The sequence below is a fragment of the Mus caroli genome, unplaced genomic scaffold, assembly GCF_978045245.1.
Source record: "Mus caroli unplaced genomic scaffold, Mus_caroli_1 scaffold_10, whole genome shotgun sequence".
Classification (NCBI taxonomy): domain Eukaryota; kingdom Metazoa; phylum Chordata; class Mammalia; order Rodentia; family Muridae; genus Mus; species Mus caroli.
This window is the reverse complement of record NW_028227265.1, coordinates 52,336,334-52,361,561: the sequence shown is the minus strand read 5'-3', so window position 1 is coordinate 52,361,561 and position 25,228 is coordinate 52,336,334. Positions and strand designations below refer to the sequence as shown.

The following is a 25,228-nucleotide window of genomic DNA, read 5'->3' as shown; positions in this document are numbered from 1 at the left end:
CCACACCTTCTAACGCGCTCTTCAAAGATGAGCCCGTTGAGCTTCCATCTCCTTGAGCTCGCTGTGGTAAAGAGTTCAGACCTAAGCCGCTCACTCGAGTGTGAGGCCCTGTGTGCAGCTCCTCTGGTCTCCACAATCAATCGCATCCATGCTACCACCTGAGTCCTCCAGGGGGAGGGTACCATCACATAGGGCTCCTGTGAGAAACCCATGAGGACAAGTCCCACCTGCAAGGAGGAGGAAGATGCTGTTGCTTGCTTTCTGTCTAAGTTTTCTGGAATGACCAAGTTGGTCAAGGGTCTCCCGTGAGGATGCCTTCTTACCGTGCTCCACCGATCTCTCTGTAATGGTCTTTTTTGGGGGAGGGCAGAAGATGCTGTGGATTAAACCAGGGGCCTTGTGCGTGCTGAGTGAGTGATCTACCACTTAGCTATGAGCCATCCTTCCTTTGATTAGTTACGGTTCCTTTGTTTTTGTCCTTGCTACTGTCCCCGCAACACAGACCCATAAAGATCCTATGGTGACCTCGTTATGCCCGTGGCCATGGTTCCTTGACCCTTCATTCTTCACCTCTGTGATGGTCTCCTTCTCTCCCCTCAGCTCCAACTGAGTTCCTACACATACATCACACGAACCTTGGATTCAGAAAATCTAAAAACAAACCCTCGGCTCATCTCCAACCTCAGCCTGGGCTAACGTATCACAGACCTGGGCTTGGGAGGATGGTTGGCTTCCTTTCCTTCCTGTGGCCACCAGGCCAACTGTCTGTTTTCCTGTCAAGTGTCTCCTCTTGCCCATCCCTTCCTGCTATTTCCAACATACTAGCACACACACACATAATATTATATTTCTATATACATATTTAATGAGAATTCCCATCATCATTATATATAACCATCCCGCAATGTTCTTCATGGTGAAAGTGTTTAACCCGTTGCCTCTGACGTCACTACTTCTTCCTGCAATCGCCCTGCTCCACAACCACAGCACACCAGCACTTCTGTCATGCTAACTTGGCCACTGCCTCCACCCCCAGCTTATGGTACCCACTATTCTACTCCCTACTTCTGTGACAGCCACTTCCTCAGAACATCTATGAGTGAGGTCACAGAGATGCAGTCTGGTACCAGCCTTTCTGTGCCGGGCTTACTTCCATTCATCTAGTAATCTTTGGTGTCGGGGTGAAAGGCAAGACCACATTTTTGTTGTGGCTAAGCAGCTCTTCGTATGTACATGTAAACTACACTTTCTTTATCCAGTCATCAGCTGGATGCTTAGGTTGCTCCCATTTCTTGGCTACTCTACATAATGTTGCAGAGAACATAACATGCAGGTCTATGTGGCCTGCTGGCTTTCACTTCCTCTGACCATACAAGCAGGAGTATGACTGCTCAACCATACAACACTTCTATAATCAATTCTTGAAGCATCTGTATGCTGTACATATCCTCATTTAAATCACTATCACCTCCTGTATAAATCATGTCGGAGATCCTAACAGCCATTCTGCCCGCCATCTTTTATTATCTGATCCTCATGAATCCAACTTCCAGGCTAGTTTCAACACACTGCTATTCAAACATGGCAACATCTCATGCCACCCTGTGGAGGCCACACACAACCCAGCCCAGCAGCTAAGATCTGTCCCGGCCCATTCAGCTGTTCACAGAGCATCTTCTCACACAAGCCACCCACCACAGCCAGGAAAGCCTGGCCCCAGCACCTTCTGAACCCATATGTCCCTCTGTAGCATACAGTAGGCTGCCTATAGCCTTAGAAATAGTGTCCCCTTCCTTTTATAGGGAAAAAAGGGTTTGCTTGCTATTAGAAAAGATTTGAAACCTAAATGTCTTGGGTTTTCTCCCATATCACAGCCCACGCTTACCCTAAGGGGCGGTTATATGTTACTCTTGGTGGTGCTCTTGGTAACTGAGGGTGAATGAAGCAAGCAAAAGGCAGTATTCTAGAAACGGATGCTCACATGCAGACGGACAGTTGTCCCTACTGCAACTGAGGTTCACATGCGGATGGACAGTTGTCCCTACTGCAACTGAGGCTCACATGCGGATGGACAGTTGTCCCTACTGCAACTGAGGCTCACATGCGGATGGACAGTTGTCCGTACTGCAACTGAGGCTCACATGCGGATGGACAGTTGTCCCTACTGCAACTGAGGCTCACATGCAGATGGACAGTTGTCCCTACTGCAACTGAGGCTCACATGCAGATGGACAGTTGTCCCTACTGCAACTGAGGCTCACATGCAGATGGACAGTTGTCCCTACTGCAACTGAGGCTCACATGCAGACAATTGTCTCTACTGCAACTGAGGCTCACATGCAGACGGACAGTTGTCCCTACTGCAACTGAGGCTCACATGTGGGTGGACAGTTGTCCCTACTTCAAGAGTCTTTTTTCCTCTACCAGTCTTCAAGAAACTGCATGGGATCACTCATAAGAGGAATGCAGAATTGGACTGAGCCTCATCCTAATCCTCCAGTAGCTTTCCTATAACATAACTGAAGCACAGCAGTCACACACGTGGCCAGGAACGTCTAAGTATAAAGTAAGCTGAGATGCATGGGATAGCCAAATACAGTCATCACAATATGCACAACTTGGGCGTAAGCGGTGGAAATGGAAAATTTCGACTAACATAAATTAGAAGAGAGCCTCGGGCACAAGGCAAAAGTTAGCTCCTGCTCTTTGGAAGCCTCGCTTCATTCCTTCCCCACGCAGACCAAAGCATCGGCCTTGCCTTGAAGCTGCCATCTGTTTTCAAAGCAGCCACAACACCAGGTAATGATCAATTCCAGGCAACCAGCACAAATGTCACCCTCATCTCCCCTTCTGTGAACCTTCTGGGAGCCCAAGACAATGCAAGAGCCACAGTGTTCTTCCGAGCATCTTCCTTCCTTTGCCCTCTGTCCCTTTTGGTACTCGAGACAGCCTACTGCTCAAGGTAACGCATCATAATAAGGACCAGAAAGGGTAAGAATCCAATCAGTTAATTCTGCCGCATGTTAGCAAAGACACACAAGATGACTGAGTCCCAGGAACTCAGGGTAGCCGTTCCCCTTTGTAAGATGCCATGAGGAGAAAGAAGTATTCATTACAGGTCCATCAGTGTGCCTACAGCCTTGAATCAATGGTGGTACTTCCCAAGGATCAGTAGCACCAATTGCTCAATTTACCTCCGTGTCAGGGGTGTGAGGGGACATTCAACTTGTACCATTACCACAACAAGGATAGAGAGGAGGCACAGGCACAGCCTCCTTCACAGACAGTGAAAGGAAGATGAAAACATGAGCGTGCTGATAACATTCAAGCTGAGATGCTAGTGAGGCCCCGATCTAGAGTCCACGGTTAGCCACTGCTCTAGGAAAATAAAGGCATTAAGATAAAACGTCACAAACGGATCCGATTTTGGTGTCAACACACAAAATCAAGACCACTAACCTGTAGCAAAACATTTTACCAAGAGAACTCAACCAAGTTCTCAAGTTTTCTGTCTAAACGCATTCCCAGCACGACTTGAAAATCAGCCATTGCTGGTTTCTTGCCCCTGTGCTACATCCAGCCCCATATATACCCAAAGCTATATCATGTAATTACTAGACAAAGTTCACTCCTACTGCATGGACTCCAGGGTTAAGGGATGTGAAGAAAACCACAGATAAACAAAGGAGGAAGGAAAGCTGAAGAATTCTTAACTGAAAAAAAAGGGCCACTGAAGAAGAAAAGAATTAACAGCCACACATCAACCTTCCACTACAGGGACATGAGGTTAGCAGGGACATGGATCAGTCCACCACTTAGCAAACATTTACTCTTATTAGTTTAATCCAATCCTCTATTTAAAGCTAACAGCTTCTCCAAGTGAGTTTTCTAAAGATGAGCAAGGTGTCAATTGTGGCGATGACTACTCTGGCCTGCCTCGGCCCGGCTGCACAATTTCAGCCTTGCCTCTGTGGTTCTGCAGGCATCTCACAGCTCTCCAGCTCCCTCCCTCAGGCATGGTAGGCCTGGCTGCAGAATTTCAGCGATGCATTTGCAGCTCTGCAGACACCTCTAGCTCTCCAGCAGCTCCTCCCACATGAGACTGTCCTCTGCTCCCACCCACTCTCAACCTCGCACCCATGCTGATTAAAACAGAGATGGCGAATGAGAAAGCCGTTTGCTTGTGTAAGTTTTCTGGGGACAGCTGTTCTTTATTTTCTACATGTCACATGGGGTTTGCCCTTGGCAGTGTGAGATTATTGTGCAATCATGGTCAAATGCTGCCAGTTCACCTGGGCACCTTAACACCCAAACACACCTCCAAAGATTAATAGTAAAACCACACATTATCTTCTGGAAAAACTCGTCCTGGGCCCCCACATCAGCTGAGCACTATATGGAAACAGCACAATGCCCAAGCCAATGTCGGGAGAATTCTCCAAAAATGTTCGAAGGAAGAGAATCACTTAGCTGTGACAAATCAAGGTCTGTCATGTCTTTTCTATCCCATGAATTCACAGCTTGCTACAAGGCTGAGTTTGATAACTGACAGCTTGCCTACACCAACATTTTAATGCCATGCTCTAGAAAAGTAAAGTGAATATTCAAATTACACACATATGGAAGATTTTAAAGAGAAACTTCATAAACAAAAGTGACATACAAATTTAGTTTTAACATAATGACTATTTAAAAAACAGCAACTAAGATGTTTTTAAGCAAAAAAAAAAAAATTACTGGTTTTGCTTGCATTATAGTATATATACCTCAAAATTAGGTGTTATGTGTGCCCATCAAGAAAAACAAATGTACTGGGCATGTTTCCTCCCTAGGAAGGGGAGTTATTTACTTGAGAAAATTATGTAAGCATATTTCACGCTCTAAAATACTTCACTCTCTTCCATATGCAAGATGATCTTTCTCTGTCTTCTATATTACCCATAATTCATAAAGATGCTAACATAAACTCCTATATATGCTACATGGAAATATTCATTCTAGCCACATAAAGAAAACCAACCCTTCCAATAATTTTATAACCAGTAATTTGTCAACTTGCCAATATGATATGTTGGTTCTATCTTTTCAATGTCCAGGCCAAAGCAATCGCTTACTGAATGCTTTCTACACGCACGGCGCTGTGTGTGGACAGAAACAAGAGGCATACAAAGGATAAGGAAGACATTTCCCCATTCCAAGGAAACAGTAGATTCTCAGGAACAAAATAAACACGGGAGATATAATGAACAAAACCAGAGCAACAGAGGGGGGAGTACAAATGTCTCAGGATAAGCACACACTCACACAGAGACACATACACACAGACACACACACACACACAGAGGGAAAAAAAAAAGAGAAAATGGCAGAGAGCACAGGGTGTCCTAAAGCTAGTTCATCTCTTCTCCACAAACCAGGCGCATGAAAGCATACAGACAAACTCCTGTCACACTATAGAAGCATTGCTTTGTACCTCACAGGAGCTTAGACCTCACTGCTTCCAGTCACTCAGAGGCAAGGCAACTCCTTCGAAAGCCTTCTCCACTATACTCCTGCCCTGCCTGCCCAGTCTCACTTGACTCAGACCCCAGGCGCACAGCACATTCATTCAAACACCAGCACCTTTATTCCCTGAGCCCACAGCCCTTCCTTCTGAGAGCCCAAGGCAGCGGGAACCTGGACAATTCTTCTTCCCCTGTAGAATTCAGACCAACAGTTGGGGACATTCTTTTGCCTCCTGGCCATGGGGCCCCACGTAGTTTTTAAGTCTTGAATTCTGAGCAAAGCTGTGAGAGTTCCAACCTTGGACTCTTGGAATGCATTTCAAAAGTATGAGCCAAGCAAGAGCCTTGGGAGGCCAGAAGCAGAATGCCTTCCAAGGTCCACGTATTGGAGGACTGGCGTCTAGGAAGCAAGGCTTAGCAGGAGGTCCCTAGGCCAGCCCTACTGAGGCCTGGAAGAGGTCTGTGGAAGTCTTCCACTTTGTTTTCTTTGCTTTCTAGCCACATGCTGAGTGGTTTTACATCACTACGCAGTCCAGGTGTGCTGTGCTACTTCACCATAGGTCCAAAGCTACCAGATCAACTGATGACAGACTGGTACCTTCAAAACTGAGAGCCAAAAAGATTTACTTATTTGTTTGGTTACTTATTTATAGAGGTTGGACCCTCCAGGCCTCCACGAATAAGGATGCTCTAGAGGACAAAGGAGAATGCTAAGCCATCATCTCTCTCAGAAACACATGCAGAGCAGTAGCGCTTCACCCCAAGAGTCAACACCACCGCTGCACAGGGAAGCTCCCCTCCAACTAGGCAAGGAATGAAGGCTTGTGTAAAATGGCCCAAAAACGCTGGCACTCCTCGTCATTGAGGGTGAGTGAGCTACCCCCCATGGGCTTACAGGAAGTAGATGTGAGAGAGTACAGAAGGGAGGGGCTACAGCGAAGCACAGGGTATGGATGAAAAAGAACTAGGCAGATGCTCCTCAACTCCCCTGGGCTCATCTACATGGCATCTCAGTTTGATTCTCTCAGCTTGACAGAGTCCCAGTCCCTACCTGATTCTTACAATCTCCAAAGCCCCTGGGACCCAGTGAATAGGTTTCATACATCACTCACACAGAAACCATGGTTGCTGTTCCTGTGCCCTGAAAGCCTCCTCTAACTCCGCAGCTGCTCTACTCCTCTCAGGTTTCACTGCCTAAAGCAGACACCAACAATGGTCCCCAACACACTTGGAACCCACAGTCACAAAACGCAGCAAGGATGTGTCACAAATGTCTGTGTGGCTTTAGTCCTCTTTATGTCCCAAAGTCCTTGCAGCAATCCAGTGAGTCTCCAAGCACTTCGTGACCAACAGAACTCCAATGATGTCACTTGGTGGCTCTGAACTATGTGAGCCTCTGCCAACTTGGTCCCCTTACTTAGGGAGCAGTCCGGCCTCTGAAGCTTCTGCACACATCCCAGCCACTTCCTTTCATAAGAACCTCTGTAAGCCTGCTTGCTCTTTAGCGCCCCCTAGCACTGAGCCTGCACCTTCACCGTTGCATGGAAATGCATTAAGTACAAGCTTTCAGTACTGACTGACCCTCTGTGTTTCCTTCCCAATCAAGTTTAAACACCCCAGCTACATTCTGTCTACATCTTAGATAATTCTCTGAATGTCAGGATATAATCCACATCCTTTTGATCTAAGAAAGCCCATTCCTAAACCCCAGTCCTCCATTAGCACTGAGGCCTTCCAACCCATCGTCTGCCACGCACCAAGGTTCTCCTAATCTGTGCAAGTGTGCTACATTTTTTTATTCTAGCACCTGGAATAATTCAATTGCTTACAAATCTTTCTGCTCTGTCTACTATGACTGGTTTACAGGTATATGGAGCCAACATTTACTATCTATTCCAAAGGCCCAGAGCAAGGCTCTGTACACCTTGAGACTGCTCAATAAATCCTAGTTAACAGACGGGCTTCCATCTGACTGGCACTAGGGCTAAACCATGATAGGTTATCTGTTACTAAGGAAAAAAGCACTGTGCTATCTTCTTCAGAACATTTCCATTTTATCTAGGATTAAATTGGACTGTTTTTTAGGAAAGGAAGTTAAGAAAAAAAGATCCCAAGTAGCAGGTCACTAGCAATACTAAAGGTAGTACGCATGCACCCTGTTTCTCCAACACACACAATGCTTTTCCTAGGACAATGCTTTATTAGTGCACCGTAATCATGCGGCGAGCTTATGAAGTAGCCACTTCTCAGGTCACACCATCAGCAATTAAGTTGGCCTGTGCACCAGAGGCCGAATCGGCAGTGTTAGAGGTTCACTGTGATGAACGTGCAGCAGAAGTTGGCAACAAGTGCTGGATAAGACATAAGTTTCTCACCCTGGGGCTGGATGAAGCATCTGACGCCTATACACCGTGTAATTTTATGAGCAAATAAGTGTGGTTTGACTGATTCTGAGATGCAGCAAACCCAGAATACCTGCCAGACAGTCCCACCCAGTCGGAGAGATGTTAGTGTTTGTATCACTTTCTGATCTATAATGTTTTTATCTAAAATAATATTACTATAAAATATTACCTTTTCTTGGTGTGCTGATGGCTACAGCAAAATTTTGACATTTCTCTGATCTTGGTGCAGGTGGGATACGAATTAAAAAGCAGTAGTTCATGATCCACAGAGCACACACACACACACAAAAAAAAAACAACCCTCAAAGCCCTGCGTTAAACAGAGCTAGGATCCGAAAGACTACCAACTGCAATTAAGACTCCGCCGAGCAAACATTCAATGTTTCACTACAGCAACTGAAGAGAAAAAAATCAGGTCAGTAGAAACCGAAGACCAGGGTGGGAACGACAAAGGTGCAGTAGGGAACACGGCAGAAATCTAAAGTCTACCATTAGCACGACTGTGCAGACTGAAACTCAAAACATCTGGGGAGTTAATGTCAGTAAATTTCTAGCCCCACCTCTATGTGAGCAGCTGTGGACAGCTGATGGCCTCTAGGGACAGTCAGTTTGCTTTTACAGTGTGGCCCCTGGTGGGTCCAGCACACTGCACTGAGTAGTTTCTGTCTGTCACTGCTGCTGGGATCAAACACTGTGAACACAAACAAGTTGGGAAGGAAAGGGTTTATTGGCTTAGGCATTTGTCCATAGCACCATTACAAAAGTAAGACAGAACAGGAAACCAAGCAGGACAGGAACCTGGAGGCAGGAGCTGATGCAGAGGCCATGGAGGGACAGAGTTCACTAGATGAACCCTCATGGCTTTCTCAGCCTGCTTTCTTCTAACACCTAGGACGGTCAGCCCAGGAGTGGCACCACTCACCAAGGGCTGGACTCCCCCGCCCCCAGAAATCACTAATTAAGAACATGGCTGACAGGCTTGCCTGCAGCCCCATCTTATGGAGGCATTTTCAGAACTGAGGCCCCCTCCTCTGAGATGACGGTAGCTTGTATCATGTCGACGTGACACTATCCCGCACCGTCCCACATGTGAGTATGGGGGCCGCCAGACTGGCTTCAGTAGATGACCTGAAAGGGCTGTGCACATAAAGCTGGAAGGAGGTAGGTGTGGCTCCGGGAGGAGTTAGGAGTGTGGCGGTGAATATGATCAAATACACGATGCAGAGGTATAAAATCCGCAAACAATTCACACAAATAGTATATTTTAAAAGATCAGTGAACTTCACATTTTTCCCTCAGTAAGAATGTATGTGCATATGTATGTGTGCTAAGGGTCAAACACAGAGCTTGGCACACCCCAGCTTCTACCACGGAGCTTAACCCCAGCCCGAAAAGATCATGTTTAATGGCATTCCACAAGAGTAAGAAAACCAGCAATAAGGCGCTTGAACAAAATGTGCTAAGAATTAGTTCTCCAACTGCTGATTCTTCCAAAGAATGAGCTGAATTGTATCCCATAAAGTTTTCAACCTTAGAACCTCAGAACGTAACATTAAAAAAAAGGGGGGCCTTTAAGGAGATGGTTAGGGTATTAGAGTAAGTTGTGTGTGCACATAAGCGCACGCACACACACCCACTCCACTGCCCCAACCATGACATGAATCCTTATTTAAAAAAAGAGAGAGAAAATCTAAATACACAAAAAAGACAGAAAGGACATGTATGCACACAGAAGGGACATGTATGCACACAGAAGGGACATGTATGCACACAGAAGGGACATGTATGCACACAGAAGGGATATGTATGTATACACACAGGAAAGGTACAACAAGGGGATTCCATCTACAAGCTGAGGGCCCAGGCTAAGAGAAAACTAACCCTGGCACCTCCTGTGCTCAGCCCTCCCACCTCCTGAACCGTGAGGATACATTTCCACTTGGGCCATCCACTCTGTGGTATTTTCTGTGATGCTAGGGCTACAAGCAGATGTGATTCTATTTTAACTATGACTTCATTTGTTACTGCAGTGCAGTTTTCCATTTACATGGAAAGCGTCGAGGAACTCGCGCCCTCATTGCAGGAGTAACTGACCATGCTCTGCAGTAAAGCTCCTGGTGGAGCACGTAGCCGAGGGCTGTGACGGGCTCGGGTGTTCCATACCTACAGGTCTCCATGAATAAAGCTGCGGGCAGAGCATGACCGTTACCTCGGGTTTCAACAGCGCTGATGCATTTTCTGAGAATTGTGAATCCCATCTTATCCAGCTGTGCACCTAAACAAACAGTTAGAAGACGTCAAGGGCAGGTAGTCACTGGATTTCTTTCCCTTACAAAAAGAAGGGAAGAATTAAGGTAATGTCACTTTTGTTTCACTGTTTTAAAACTGCTGAAAGCCACATCTTTGCCATGTAACCGAAATAGACGGTTTTTAAGTTACGTATTTATAGGAGAGCCTCCACGATGCATACCAAGATGGCCAATTATCAATTTATAATTCAACGTGCAACATAAAATTTTAAGTTAATCAGTATGGATCATCTTAAACAGTAAAAGAAAATAATAGCAATCTCAAAGGGAAGCTACCTAAAAACTAGTCTGAATTGTGCCGAAACCTCTAAGAGTATTGAGCTAAGGAAACCCACAAATCTGCGAGAAGGCTTTCAGTGAACATCTGAGCTTCTGCCTAACACAGGAACAAAATGTTTAAGAGAGGTTTTTGTTAAATGCTGGGCAATAAGCTTAAGTTAAAATTTTGATAATCTATACAATTCACCAAGCTTTTTTAATGACATTATCATTTTCATAATTTGAACTGAAACAGATGATTCATGTGCTACAACTGCTTTTTCTAATATAAATGTTTGCTCGTGGCCAGGCTGGCATATATTTAGAGATCTTGTTTTTGCTTCAAAGCTCAATGAAAGAAAGCAGCATCTCCAGCCGCTGCTCCAGGGCCCAAGGGACTGTAGCATTGGTGCTGGCTTCATGGGGATTTACAGCCCTTGGGTATAAACTTGGTTCGGAATATGCATCACTACGCTGAAAGTGAATTTCAATGGTGAAAACTGAACGAAAGTTTCAAGAACCCACTATTGCTAACATTATATAAAATGCAAGTTGTTTCCTCCTGCTTTGCAAAGCCAACTCCAAAAGAGACAAGATTCAACATCTTCATGATAAAGAGCAGAGACAAAAAAAAAAAAAAAAAAAAAGGGAAGACCGGGAAGAGGGAGAGGAATGTGAGGGATGGAAGACTGAAGATAAAGATGACGTCAAGTAAAGAAAGAGAAATGCACAGCTGAGAAGCTGCCTGTGAGGACACGCCCTACTGCGGGACGTCTGTCAGCATCCGGGGCCAGGCTGCAGATCTTTAGTCTTTGATTCCAGAATGAACCCAGGTGATGGCAACTGTTTTGAAGCCATGTGTACATAAGACAGCATTTCCTGTGGCTCTGCTAAGCACAACCTTGACTTTGCAGACCCTTCATGTGCTGTGTGTAAACAGCTCAGCACCTCCCTGCTGCTGCTGCTGTTTCCCAAGTGCACGCGTCCTGAAGAGCGAGCGCACGCTCTAGCTGCAAGGCCAGAGGGTTTCAAGGTGTAACAGGAGAACATAGGTGCTCAAAAGTCAGTCCAAGCAAGAGAATAAAGCCAGGAGCTTATGAAGGAGTTCTCAGTCCTCACTGCCCGAAGCCTGCCCTGCACAGAACTGTCTTATATGACAAGTTGCTCACTCCCAGCAACCAGAGGTTCACCATCAGGCTGGGGCCACTCTTGCTTTTTATTACTCATTGTGGCCAAGGATGGCTATTTTAAACTATATGAAGTAATTCTCACACTTGCCGAGAGAACTCTCTCCTCTCCTCGGCCTCATTGAAAATGCCTGAAGGCCTACGGCATTCGTAGGACCATGAGCGAGAGCAACCTGCTATTCTCAACTCTGCACTATGGTCTGGAGAATCTGCTTACTTTGCTCTAGAATGACAAATGGCAGGATGAGGAAGCCTAGAAGCAGAGGACCAAGGACCACCCCTTGCAAAGACTCTAGAAGCTCAGAAAGCTACACTGCCTACTGAAAAGCTGCCCGTCATCACTCATGACTGTAGACATACACAGCAAGACTGCAGGAGAATTACAGTAAAGCTCAAGGGGACAAACAATGAGGCTACCACATGGGCACATGGAACCAGCAACAGCTTGGGGTTGGTAACAAACAGGATAAAGGAACACTCACCTCCTTCCGGTCTTGGGACAATGGCTCTGTTAAACGTGTGGAACAGCTAGTGAAAGAGAGAAAGAAACAAAGAAAACACTCTCAGCAGATTACCTCAGAGTCAGTCAAGTAAAAACACACAAACTGTCATTTTTGTAAATTTAGCATTAGACAATGTAGCATATAAGAGATAAATATAGTCTTTGTCCCTGCTTTACAGCATAGAGTGCCTACACCTGGAATTTCCAGATAGAAATGTTTTGCTATCCAGGAGCTCTCTGGGACAGCTCTAAACTTAACTTGAACAATAATTAGAAAATGGAAACCTATGTAGCATGGAACTAGCTACACCACAGTGACAGATGGATTAAGACATGCAGGGTCATCCAATGACCACCTGGGGTAGAAGTTTACAATCCCTATGCGTCAGCAGGATTTGCCCAGTTTCCCTGGATGAACGCATCAAATGCTAGGACAGTGGCACTCCTACAGGGCACGGGAGCTCCTCTCACACACACACACACACACACACACACACACACGCTCACTTTACAACCCACCCTATGCATGGCTCCTTATGCCTGCTCAGGCTGTAACATGCTCTATAAGACACGACCAAGTACACTTTTCCCCTGAGTGCTGAGAGCCAACTACTACAGCCAAGGAAGGGGTCATGGGATCTCAAATTCACATCATACTGTGCTACCAAGACTGAAGCAGAGGGAGCCATCTAGGTCTGCACCCCCAACTTGTAAGATCTGCCACCAACACCACAGATAGCAGTATCAGAGTTGAACTGAACTTGGGGACATCCAGCTAGTGTCAGACATAGTGTGGGAAAATCCTCCATGGGGAACCTGTGTGAGGACACAGGCCAGATGAGCTGTACGGTCTAATGGCATGCTATCATATACAAAAATAAATAACTCTCAATCTACTCTACTCTTCCAGAGACATGCCAAGCTGGCAAAACTGAGATCAAAGAGTCTGCAGTCTCTAAGGAACTTGTCACAAGTCGATGTAAACGGGAAAAGTTCCACCTTACAGAGACAGGCTGACAAACTGCTCCATTCCAACCTCTATCAAAACTCCCAGCAATGTCTAGTCCGCTGCTTCCTGTTTCTAGCCCTGGTATTTATGTAAGCAATGGATAATCCTCGCCCACCGTTTTAGTGAATGCACCTGTGATAGTACCACGGTAATTCAGCTCCTCAAACTGGTTCACTATTTGCAAGACACACAGCACAGGGAAAAAAAATCTGCTGTGCCTCACAGTCCCTATGCAAATGTATCGCTGATCAGCATCTCTCCACATTCTTCTGTTGTCTGTCAGTGGCTCGGCTCTTTACAGGGCAAGTCAAGCAGATCATGAGTTCAAGACTAAGCCAAACCAGAAGCTCACTTTTCTTACAAAGGCTCAACCATGGTGGTATTTTTGCTATGCAAAATCACTATCTAAAGTATTTCTAAAGGCTCTGGGGTGATCATCCGGGTTATTAAAAGGGATTAAAGGATTAGCAGAACTAGATCTCTATCAAAATTCTTTAATTATTAGAATTAAATTATCTATTAAATTAATTATCTGTGTAGCCCTGGCTATCCTGGAAAACTATACAAACCAAGCTGGTCTTGAACTCAGATCCTAACTCTGCCTCCCAAGTGCCAGGATTAAAGAAATGTTCAGGGGCTGGTGAGATGGCTCAATGCGTCTAAAGAGGGCATCTCTGAAGAGAGCTACAGTGTACTTATGTATAATAATAAATAAATCTTTGGGCTGAAGCAAGCAGGGACTGAGAGAGCAGGGCCGACCAGAACGAGCAGAGGTCCTAAAATTTAATTCCCAACAACCACATGAAGGCTCACAACCATCTGTACAGCTACAGTGTAATTGCATACATAAAATAAATAAATAGATCTAAGGAAGGAAGAAAGGAAGGAAGGAAGGAAGGAAGGAAGGAAGGAAGGAAGGAAGGAAGGAAGGAAGGGAGAGAGAGAGAAAGGAAGGAAGGAAGGAAGGAAGGAAGGAAGGAAGGAAGGAAGGAAGGAAGGGAGGAAGGAAGGGAGGGAAGGAAGGAAAGAGAGAGAGAAAGAAAGAAAGAAAGAAAGAAAGAAAGAAAGAAAGAAAGAAAGGAAGAAAGAGAGAAAGAAAGAAATGTCCAATTCCTGGCTTTAAAACTTCTATTTTTTTAGTTTTTTTTTTAAATAATTATGTATCTGTGTGTGTGCGTGTATATGTATGTATGTATGTATGTATGTATGTATCTAAGTTTAGGTGTCTGTGGAAGCCAGAAGTATTCGATCATCTGGACCTGGAGTTACAAGGTGGTTATAATAAGCAGGCAAACATGGGTGCGGGGATCTGTGCTGTGGCCCTCTGCAAGAGCAGTATGTACTCTCTGCCACTGAAGCATCTTTCCGGGCCTCTATCAAAACTCCTGGTCACACTTCTAAGAACTGAGCACTGCTAAATGAGAAACGGGTCTGCCCAGTGAGCGAGTACTTGCTGGGCACTGGTGATCATGGAGTCTATCCTTAGCACCAAAACCGGATAGAATCAAATAGACAGAGTCTGACTCCAGCTCAGATACGACAACCTATAAATTTGATTCTGGATAATTTTACCCAGGGATACACTTCTTAAACAGCATCAAGCTTCAAAACATAGTAGCTGGGTTTTCATTTTCGGCAGCCATCGCCTCACGACTGGCACCCAGTCTACCAGCCAGCCTCCAGTTCCCTGGGCTTTCGACAATGCCCTTGCAGCTGAGCCACCAGCCAAAAGCAGCACCGTGTGACACGCTCTAAGACAGCTCCATTCTGAAACCTCCTTGCTGACTGTATAGAAACCCCTCTTCCATCTGCCAATCATGCTCCCCCCTAAGCCTTCCGAGGCCAAGCAGGCCAGGTGCTACCTGCTCTGGCGGCTGACTTAGAATCAGCGCACTTTGCGCGGCACACTCAGAGTGCATCTGGGGTTCCTCCCCAAGTTGCCTTTACTAAGTCCCTAACCCCATACGTGATCTGCCAACCTCTGTGCCCGAACGGCCAGCAGCACACAGAAGAGAAATCAGTGCTGGAACCAAGTGCCAACAGTCAGAATTCAGGTGCCTCCAGCCCTGTGTCATCACCTTTAGTCTACTCCCTGAAGCAAATGAATAGAGAGGCCACTCTAAAGCAATTCTACACTACAAAGCAGAAACCATTACAGTATATACACCGTTAAATATCAGCCTGATATGGGCAGCAGTTTCTACTGCCGTGCACTGACTGACCCATCTCCACAATCTAAAGCACACTGCAAGCATTCAATACACTTGTCAAAAAAAAAAAAAAAAAAACCCACTTGTGTAAAATAGGAGAAGTTGAGAGTTTTGCTGACTTTTTCAAAGCAAAGCCAATCAGAGTGACAAAGTCAAGAAAAAAAAATCAGAACTGGAAATGAATAATGGCCCCGGTGTGGGTGTGCTGCAGCTGACCAAGATAAACTACAAGAGTGCCAATACAGTTCCAAGATGCGTTCAAACACCCGCTCCAGCAAGGAACTGTTCTCAAACATCTTAAAAGAAAAATGACGTGGGGATGAAGTGAGAGAGCTGAGCGGATCTGAACCAGAGCTGCAGCCACGGTGTTCTTACAGCTTCTTTTCCACCCAGAGCTTCCAACCACTGCTTCCTCTCTTCTTCTGAAAACGCCTGCACGGTCAAGGGGATGCCAGGCCTGAAAAACACCAGGAAAACACAGGTCACCTAGTGACAGCACAAACCCTCTCCTCTGCTTCCAAAGGTCTGACTACATAAATTAAAGGTTTCATTCATTTTCAACTACAATAAAAAATATAATATGTAAAATTTGCTATTTAGGCCACTTTTAAACAAAAAACACATTATTGTACAGCCACCCCAATGATTCACCTCCAGAATATTGGGGGAGGGGTGTCTTACCACGTAGCTCAAGCTGGTCTTGAATTCAATCTATTCCTGTCCCCATCACCTGAGTGTTGGGACCACAAGTGCATACAACCTTTCTGTGCCGGGCCAGAGATGTTGTGATGTTGCAAAAGTAAACCTCTCTATACCACTAAACACTATTTCCTATTCACTGTTCCTCATCCTATGGCAATTCCTACTATATACTATATCTCTACAAATCTGGATAATCTCAGAACCATGAGACAAGAAACCACATCCTACTCATAGCTTCTAACCAGCTCTTTTAAATGCAAGTTTCCTCTCAGTCGGAACACGCATCGCCAATCTTCCTTCTTAAGACTGAATAATACTTTTCTGTATGTCTACATGATGTTTCCCACCCTAATTTCCAACAAAGATAAGCCAGTTAATACATAATCACAGCACACTGACGGGAAGAGTCAGAGCCGAAAGTACTAAGAAGAGCAAATGTCGATGAGGATGTGGAACAAAGGAACTCTCACCCATCAACGCCAATGACATCGAATGATGCAGAGAATGTCAGACAGCTCTCTGGCTTCCGACAGACATAGCCAGGCATTTCTTAGTTCAATCCGTACAGAGTTATTAAGATCTGTGTCCACCTATCCAAGATTTATTCACAGCCTCGGCAAATGGGACTCGTCAAAATGTCCTTCAGTAGGTGAGGGGTGCAGGAACCCGTACCCGTGTACTTCTCAGCAATCAAACAAACACACCAGCACACCCCGAAAAGACAGCAAGTTCATTATTACTCAGTGAAAGAAGTCCATTGCGGAGGGCTACACGGTGCACCATTTCAAGTATGACAAGTCTGGAAAAGCCAGAACTACAGAAGCAATTTTTTAAAAAGAGAAGAAAGCAAAGACATTGGAAGGCAGGCAGAGAGCAGCAGGCACACATAAAGATGAGTCCCGCTCCTCATCAGGAAAACTGCAGAAGGGCGTCCACGCGTTATAGTCAACAACTCAATGGTAAGAAACCTCTTGCTCCATGGATCTCTTACAGAGAGATGAATCACTAGCAACAGCAAACGGCAATTCTCTACCTGCTGAAGCAACTCTCTATAAACGACAAAAGTCTTGAGTTATGGAAAGAAAAGACTAAAATTAAATTTAGTGACTATATAGGATGATAAAGCAAGTATAAGAAAACACGAATTGAACAAGGTTCACACAGCAGACACTCATTAAGGAAAGACACTCATGAAGAAGCTCTGTTGATGCCACTGATACGCAATAGGGCTGAAGCAAAGGTCTGCCTTGGGGTTCTTAGGAGTCAACTGTACTGCTGGGCAAACGCTCACTCACTGGCTGAACTGAGGACATGACTGATCTCTTATTAATCGTGCCTACCAGGTACCACACACTATACCAAGCTCTAAGCATGCATCACAGTGAGCCATGCTAAACACAAAAGCAACACAATGAATTTCCTAAAAGAGAAAATGAATCAGAAACAAGGGAACGAGCTGTCCAGGCTTTCATTGAAATAGAAACTTCTGATTTCTCTGGAAAGCCGGTTATGTCAAATGATGTTTTGCTGGGGCACACAGGTAAAAGGATGTTTTGCTAAAGCAAACATGTGAAAGGATGTGTGGTGTTTAGAAGGAATATAAATATGACCCCACAGACAGTGGGAGCTCGAGTGTTGGTTTGCTTTGCTCTGCCTCACTATTTTTCACTGATGACACGCATGTATTGGTTCGCCTTACATTGCTCTGCTGAGCCTTGCTTGTGCTGGCTCGATAATGGAAAAAGTTGCCAAAGAACTTCTCATGAGATTTCCTGGGGCTTCTTGCCACTTCCACTGACCCTGGCTGCTTGGTGAGTCTTGTGGTTTCTTCTGGATTTAACTGCCCCTCAAGGTTGGTGTCTGCTGAGTGGACTGGCCTGCAGCTGCTGATTCATGTCGGTGTTTGCTAGAGGGTGAGATGCTGATATCCTGACAAGGAAGACTGGACTCGTCCCTCAAAGAACTATTCCTAAACAGGTCCACTTTGCCCACAGTCTAACAACCTCACTTTTCCACTTCCTCTGGTGCGTGGTGAGCTAGAGAGGAAGTTGAACACTTATTAAAGTAGCTTGAGAAAAATTATGCCTACAGATCATTCTTTCCTTCAGGCCATCATGGCTATCTGTAGAACGCACAGTTGGAATTGGAATCTGTGGGCATGCGCACACAGCTGGAACCAGTGCCTGCACTTCAGAAGCGCCTCAACCTCTTCCCGCACACTTACTCTAAAAGTAGCAACAGTGGTGGTAACGCGTGTGACAGGTTCTGCTTAAGTCCCTACCAATGCAAATGACAATAGCAATAAACTAGGATATGTTATGCTCCACCGCAGGCTCTGCAGGCCCTAGCGTGAGAGGCAGTCTCAATTTGATGGGTCTACATTCACCTGAGAACTGAGCCTCTGGGCACGCCAGTAAAGGGCTGCCTTGGGAACCGAAGGGCAGCACCACTGCTGGGGCTGGAGTCCTGGACTATGTTACAAGGAGAATGCAGGCTGAGCAGCACCCGCCACGGTCTATGCTTCCTGACTGTGGATGTGACCAGCCACTTCTAGCGCCTACCACTGTCTTCCATGCCGCAAAGGACAGTTACTTGAACTACCAAAGAACAATACAACACTTCCCACTGCTATTCTAAGAACAGAGCTTTGCCCCTTTACAAAAGGAGGTAAATGGTTACAAGGCCCAATGGTGGAAGCCCGGGAGTGGACTCTCAACTCCCGTGATGGCACCTCTAAAAGAAGCTGTTCAAAATTCCTTGACAAAGTGCTCTGGACCGATGTCAGATGTCATTGGGTGCCTCCAGTGACCCTTGACATGGGAAAACGGTTCCTTTTCAGTATGGGGTTTTTGTTCACTGTCTTTTTAAATACCATAATCTTCCTGTCTGAATGAACTGGTATAGTAGTCGGTGTGCACAGGAACACCCAAATGCCAAAGAAGCTATTGCCACACTTAGCCTGGGGAATTCTTCATTTTTTTTTTTTAAAGACTGTAGCTGAAACAGCCAAAATGTTCCAACTCTAACAGTTTACAGTAATGTTCTAAGACTACAGACAAGGCTCTGAGACAGCTTTCCCAAAACTAAGTGTAAATTCATCTTATACAAAAGCAGAAGGGAGAATATGACTAATAGATCCGATAAATGTCTGTTGTCTTAAAAAATGTAAAGGCCTTCATGACTTGTGTCATCTAGAAAAACTGCATTGATTAGAGTCAAGTGCCTTTTAGGGAAAGGACAATAAAATTCAAGATCCTCCCCTCTCCTGCCCCCCCAACCTCCCCCCCCCCAAAAAAAAACCTTAAATGCTTGTCTGTTCTTCCTCTGTAATAGCCCAGCGGGGAAGCTAAGCTACTGCCCTTTCCTTAATGTACTGGGTTAGAACAGTCACATTCTTGGGAAAGAGGACCAAATACTCTCCTGCCATGAACACCTCGGATAAAGGCCTTCCCACCCTGAGTAAAAGAATTCAATAATGTGTTATCTATGGCAGTGGCTCTCTGCCTGTGGGTCAAGACCCCTTTGGGGGTTGAATGATCTTTTCACAAGGATCCGATAACCTGCATAGCAGATATTTACATTACAATTCATAACGGCAGAAAATTACAGTCATGAAGCAGCAAAGAAATCATCTTATGGTTGGGGGTCACCACATGACGAACTGTATTAATGGGTCGCAGTATTAGGAAGGATGAGAACCACTGGTCTACAGTGCCACTTCTCCTTTCTGAGTCTCCACAGCCTCAGCCTCACCCTCAATAACAAGGTCTCTGTGCCCCTGGAAACATTAAAGTTCAGGGGTTCCCATCAAACAAGAGAAAGGACTTCATGATACAACAGAAACTTCCATTTCTTTCATGTTTCTTGATAACAATGACCTTATTTTGCTGTTTGCTTTACTATTTACTGACACCATTGATACACTTGATGACTGTGTATTTCATTAATTCCACCACTGCTTTCTTTCTTAAAGCTGTACTTTTATGACTATGTTCTTTTTACAGACTGTGAGGTCGCACATTCTAACTCACATTAAGATGGGGACCGCTACCTACAAGACCCAGTGGCTCTTGAGCAACTCTCTCAGGCAAGTGTTCTGTGTCCACTGCCTGACAACTGAGGCACCATGTCCTCAGTCCTCCAAGATCTATCCACAAATTAATCTACTTGGATCGTGGCTACTTGCTAGTAATGTGGCTTCAAGGTATGTCATGGGAGAGGCTCTGCTGTTCTGGGTGTTACTCTCTGCATGACATGTGCTAGTACGTGTGCGATCTGAGACCTGAGTGATGACTCCATTCCAATGGTGGCTCTCTCATTTATCAGACAAGAAATCAGACCAGTTGAGGCTACAGATTCCCCCAGTACACAGGGTCTATATCCCTATCAGTGTGGATACAGAAAACTATCATCTGCCCTCAACAATCCTTAAGATCAAGGAATTGAAAACAGAGGGAAACTGAAACAGGAAAAGATTTTAACCGAAGCTTCCCACCAGCTGAGAAGCAAGCATTCTCACACAGTTAAGAGGCTAGTGAGGCCTTCTTCCCTTGACAGCTGACAGCCCGTCCATTCTCTAAAACTCTCACGAGAGACCTTTTATGCAACCCTAGTGGCTCCTAGTTTTATGTTACCAGATTTTAATTCCATCCAAGGAACCCTAGGAGACACCTTCTAGTTTCACGTATTTGGGGGAGAAAGGGTCCTCAGCTACTTTCCGAGCTGTAACTTGAGAGCCAGTGGGGTGAATGGTACCCATAGGAATGCAGAGACACTAAATCTCGACTTTTCCTCCACAGCCCACCTCTACCCATGGGTACATCTTACTCTTTTCCTGAGCATCTATTTATCGCATCTACATATTTTAATTTTATGGGCTTTTATGTGAGTATTTGCCTATGCATATGTAATACATTACATGCATGCCAGGTGCCCCAGAAGTTAGAAGAGGACATGAGATTCTCTAGTGCTAGTACTATAGATGGTTATGACATGGAGATCCTAGAACTGAACCCAGGTCCTCCACAAGGGGAGTCAGTGCTCTTAACTGCTGCACCGTCTCTTCAGCCCCGTAACATTCCTATCAATCAACTGTGGCTCCTTCCCATCCCACGCCTAGGCCATGTTCTTGGGTGTGTTTTCCCTCTTTGTACACATCTCTATTTTTAAGACAACTATTCTGCCTCATTTTGATGGTCCCGAGATTCCTTTCTGTGTCAAAGCCGTGACTCCTCGCTTGGCTAAGCTGAGGTCTGGTCCCCCGGACCTGCTAAGGGTGATAGTGTGGATCTGCATCCTCACCCCTCACCTCTACCCACACACAGCCAAATCATTCCTGAAAGGAATAAAAGAGTTAAATCTGACTCAAGTCTCCGCCAATGTTCAGTGTCAGAAATACTGGTTATCTGTATGAGAAAAATAAAGAAGCCTGTTACCATTCACAGATCCTGCCAACTCTCTACAAGTTATACGTTAATTACAGTGGTTTTTCACTTTAAAAAAATAGGAAAGTTCTTTTTGAATTTGGTGTATACAAAAATCTCACAGTGAAAAAGTCTGCCAATTATTTTTAAAGGGAGGCTTCACATACACTTGATAAAGAATTCATAGCCACAGTGTCCAAACTTAGCACTTCTGGTGCAGGTGTCTACCCCTGGGGAACAGAAACTGAAAGCTTGTCTCTATGAAACCCTGGTTGTCAATGCTTTCCTCACAGAAACTAAGCATTGCCCGACCCACAGAGCACTGTCTTTCCACACACATTTCAAGACTAACCCCAAACTAATGCTAATCCAGATCTAAGTGCGAGAATCAATATAAAATATGGCTATCGATGTACCACTACCTACGAAATCACTCTCAGCCTAAAACTCTCTACGCTGAAAAGCAGAGGCCTCAGAAATGTTTTTAAATCTCCCTGGCCTGTGCCTTACCAAGTCTACTAAGAAGTTTTGTTTTATTTTGTTTTTTTTTTTAAATAAATACTTAGTCTTTGTCTTTCTAAAAAGGAACATAAATTTTTATATGACTCACTATTCACCTTTAAGTCATTATTTGTACTATAGCCAAGTTAAACTACTGGAGCACTGTGTCCTGGAAATATACACTGCATACATATATTTCCATGAAACAATATAATTCTACAAACATTCATGGGCATCTGTCTCATCAAATGTAGTAAATTCTCAGTAGTAACTAAACAGTATATTGAACAGATGACACTATATGTCTGGATGCCAGTTCATACATTTCAGGCCTCTACCCAGAAGATGTCTGCAGTGACTTCCCTCCTCCTCCTCTTCCTCCTCCTCCTCTTCTTCCTCCTCCTCCTCTTCCTCCTCCTCTTCTTCTTCCTCCTGCATCCACTAACCCCCAACTACCACCCACTCTTACCCCTAGCCCTCATTCCCAACCCTATGCCACCCTCAAACACTATAGGCAACAGTTCTCATTCGGGGGCAGTTGGTATATTTGGCAGTGCTAGAGAGAATTTAAAATGGACCTGTTTGAGCACCCGCTATGACTGATTTTGTCATGAACTTTTATTTCTCTGGGCTTTCCAACCATCATCTATTCTGCAAAACTCAGTTTAGGACTTGGAGGGGCACTCAATGAGATATCTCATGTGTAGCATGCCCAAAGCCAGTCTCCAGCCCAGAGAGCAAAGAAAGAGTCCACTTACAAATCATTTCTTGGACTGGAGAGGTGGCTCAGCAGTTAAGAGCACTGACTGCTTTTCCAGAGGTCCTGAGTTCAAATCCCAGCAACCACATGGTGGCTCAGAACAATCTATAAGGAGATCTATCTGATGCCCTCTTCTGATGTGTCTGAAGACAGCTACAGTGTACTTATATACATAAAATACATAAAAAATCTTTTTAAAAAATCATTTCTCAGCAGGACGTAATAGTATGCACCTATAATTCTAGGAACTTGAGAGGCAGGCAGAGAAGTCTGAGGCTAACCTGAGCAACTCGGCAAGATCCTGTATCATAAAAGGTCTGGAGACCATCAACTAGTAGCTCAGAAAGGGCTGGAGACCATCAGCTGGTAGCTCAGAAGCTCAGTGGCAAAGCATTTGCAAAGCTATGAGTTCAAACCTCATTATGACAAGAAAAAGAAAAAGAGTGACTTTGTGCCGCAAGACTGGCCAGCTAGACTCTGCACGCCAACGCTAAGCTTGGAAAGCGCTCCGACCTGGGATGTGCTGGAAGTCCACAGCTTTCATCACTTTAGGTGACTCTCGCCTCATTGCCGCCCTCAGTATGGGTGAGATAGAGCTAACAGCTACTATTCCACTCAGCGTTCAACACAAGCAATCTTGCTACTGTGCAAACCAATCCTATGAATGTCTAGAAGTAACATGCCCAACTCTTTCAGTCTGAAGAACAGAGCTGCACACACACATAAAGACCTGAGTTGCTGATGAACAGGCTTTCCACGCCACCTAATGCTTCAGGACCACAGGGCACTATGCCTGGTGGCACTAAAATATAAACAGGTAAACTGCGGGGATAAAAGACTCAGATGATCATATGCTCAGAAAAGTCACACAGTACAAGCTCTGAACCAACAGGTGGGTGGACACAAAACAGGCAGCATCGCGGCAAAGAACCTGGATGTGCTGTGGCAGAAAAGCCCAGGAGAGTATTTAACAGGCTGATGCGAGGAGATAGGGATGGGTCCAGCACAACACAGCACTAAGGTAAGCATCCCTACAAGTTCCAGAACAAAGTGCTGAGGCAGGGGTGGTGCTGTGAATGTCTTAAGTTATATGTCCTGATAGACCATGGCTTGCACTGAACCAAACAACTATATTAAACCTATTTCTCCAACCAAAGATGAGTGGCGTCAGCCCGTGTCAGCCCGTGGTGTTTGAATGTGACTGCCCCGAGGAAGCCTGTGCTTTACGACATCGGCGGACTTTCTTTACTTGCAGCTGTGCTGTTAGTGTGTTTGGTTTTTGCTTGTCTTGAGGTTTTACTGTGACACAATTCACACTGTAAACTTGATTCACTGTAAGTGAATAGTTTCAATTCATCCCGAAGTCCATTTGAAGGCCTTCTGATCATGCGTGAGGAAAAGGTCTCCATCAGCCCCATTTCTGGGCAGCCCTGCTCTGCTGTCTGTCCAAACAGACTTGTATGTTCCAGACAAGTACACACGTGGAAGTGCACGATGCAGATGCTATCTTATGCTTTCAGGGTTTGCTCCAAGCACTCCAGCAGCCATTCCGTCTCCAGTCTGGGTGGACGCCACTGCTCACTACGAGAACACACCACTCCTGTTTGCCCACTACAAACATCCAAGAGATTCCTATTTTGGGGCCCTATGAAAAATGCACCTCTGAATTACCATTCAAATGTTTTGTGTGGACATATGTGCTATTCCATTCACATGTACGTATGTGCATCTTAAATGCTTCCCTCTACCAAAGAAAATATTCAAAGCAACTTTTCTGTGAATTGAAGGAGGGGGAAAAAAAAAAAGACAGCACAAATATCTGTCTAGCAAAGAACACAGTGAGACTGGCCTGTGGCCTCCATCCAGCCCCTGCTGCTCATGGTCCCCTTGGTTCTCAGGAGTGAAACGTCTAAGCATCAGCATTGCACAGGGAGAGCTGGACACACGGATGCAACATTCCAGCCTCAAGATATAGCCTAGCTGCCCCTCCATCGGACACTGGTGTGCAAGTGTGGGCAGCCTCTGAGAACTATTCATAAGAGCAGCACTATCGGAAACACGGGAGCAAGGATCCTGAGCCCGAGGAATCTGAAAAAGTGAACCAAGCTGAGAAGGAAGCAAAACCATATACAAAATATTAGTTAGCATCAACCCTGGCTGACTGCCTTTGGCTTCCCCAACAGAACAAAAGACAAATTAACCCTGTTTAAAGTCATGCTGACTCCTTCCAAAAGCAATAAATCTAACCAAGCCTCATCCGAAAGAAATACCACAAATATGGAGAAGCTATTAACTCCTATTTAAGAAGACCAATGTTTGCCCAGGCTCACTAAGTCTCACTCTCAATGAGACTTCTTCTAAGACCAAATGTTTGCCCAGGTTCACGAAGTCTCACCTGCAATGCCATTTCTTCTAACATAAAAATGCAAAATAGCAAAAACAGATACTTGGAAAGAAG

At 45.1% G+C, this 25,228-nt stretch overlaps 1 protein-coding gene across 4 annotated transcripts in view; it reads right to left on the bottom strand.

Moving 5' to 3' along the window:
* The window catches only part of Arhgap10 (Rho GTPase activating protein 10), a 262,769-nt gene that overhangs the window by 117,822 nt on the left and 119,719 nt on the right, over positions 1-25,228 (bottom strand). For 3 of the 4 annotated variants that reach the window (XM_085843806.1, XM_085843807.1, XM_021169585.3), the window contains exons 11-13: positions 15,760-15,841; positions 12,146-12,191; positions 10,119-10,184 (exon numbers count right to left, since the gene is read on the bottom strand). In XM_085843806.1, the coding sequence (XP_085699932.1) occupies positions 10,119-10,184; positions 12,146-12,191; positions 15,760-15,841 (194 nt within the window). The remainder of the gene's footprint in view (positions 1-10,118; positions 10,185-12,145; positions 12,192-15,759; positions 15,842-25,228) is intronic. The other variant, XM_029480514.2, reaches the window with a different exon arrangement.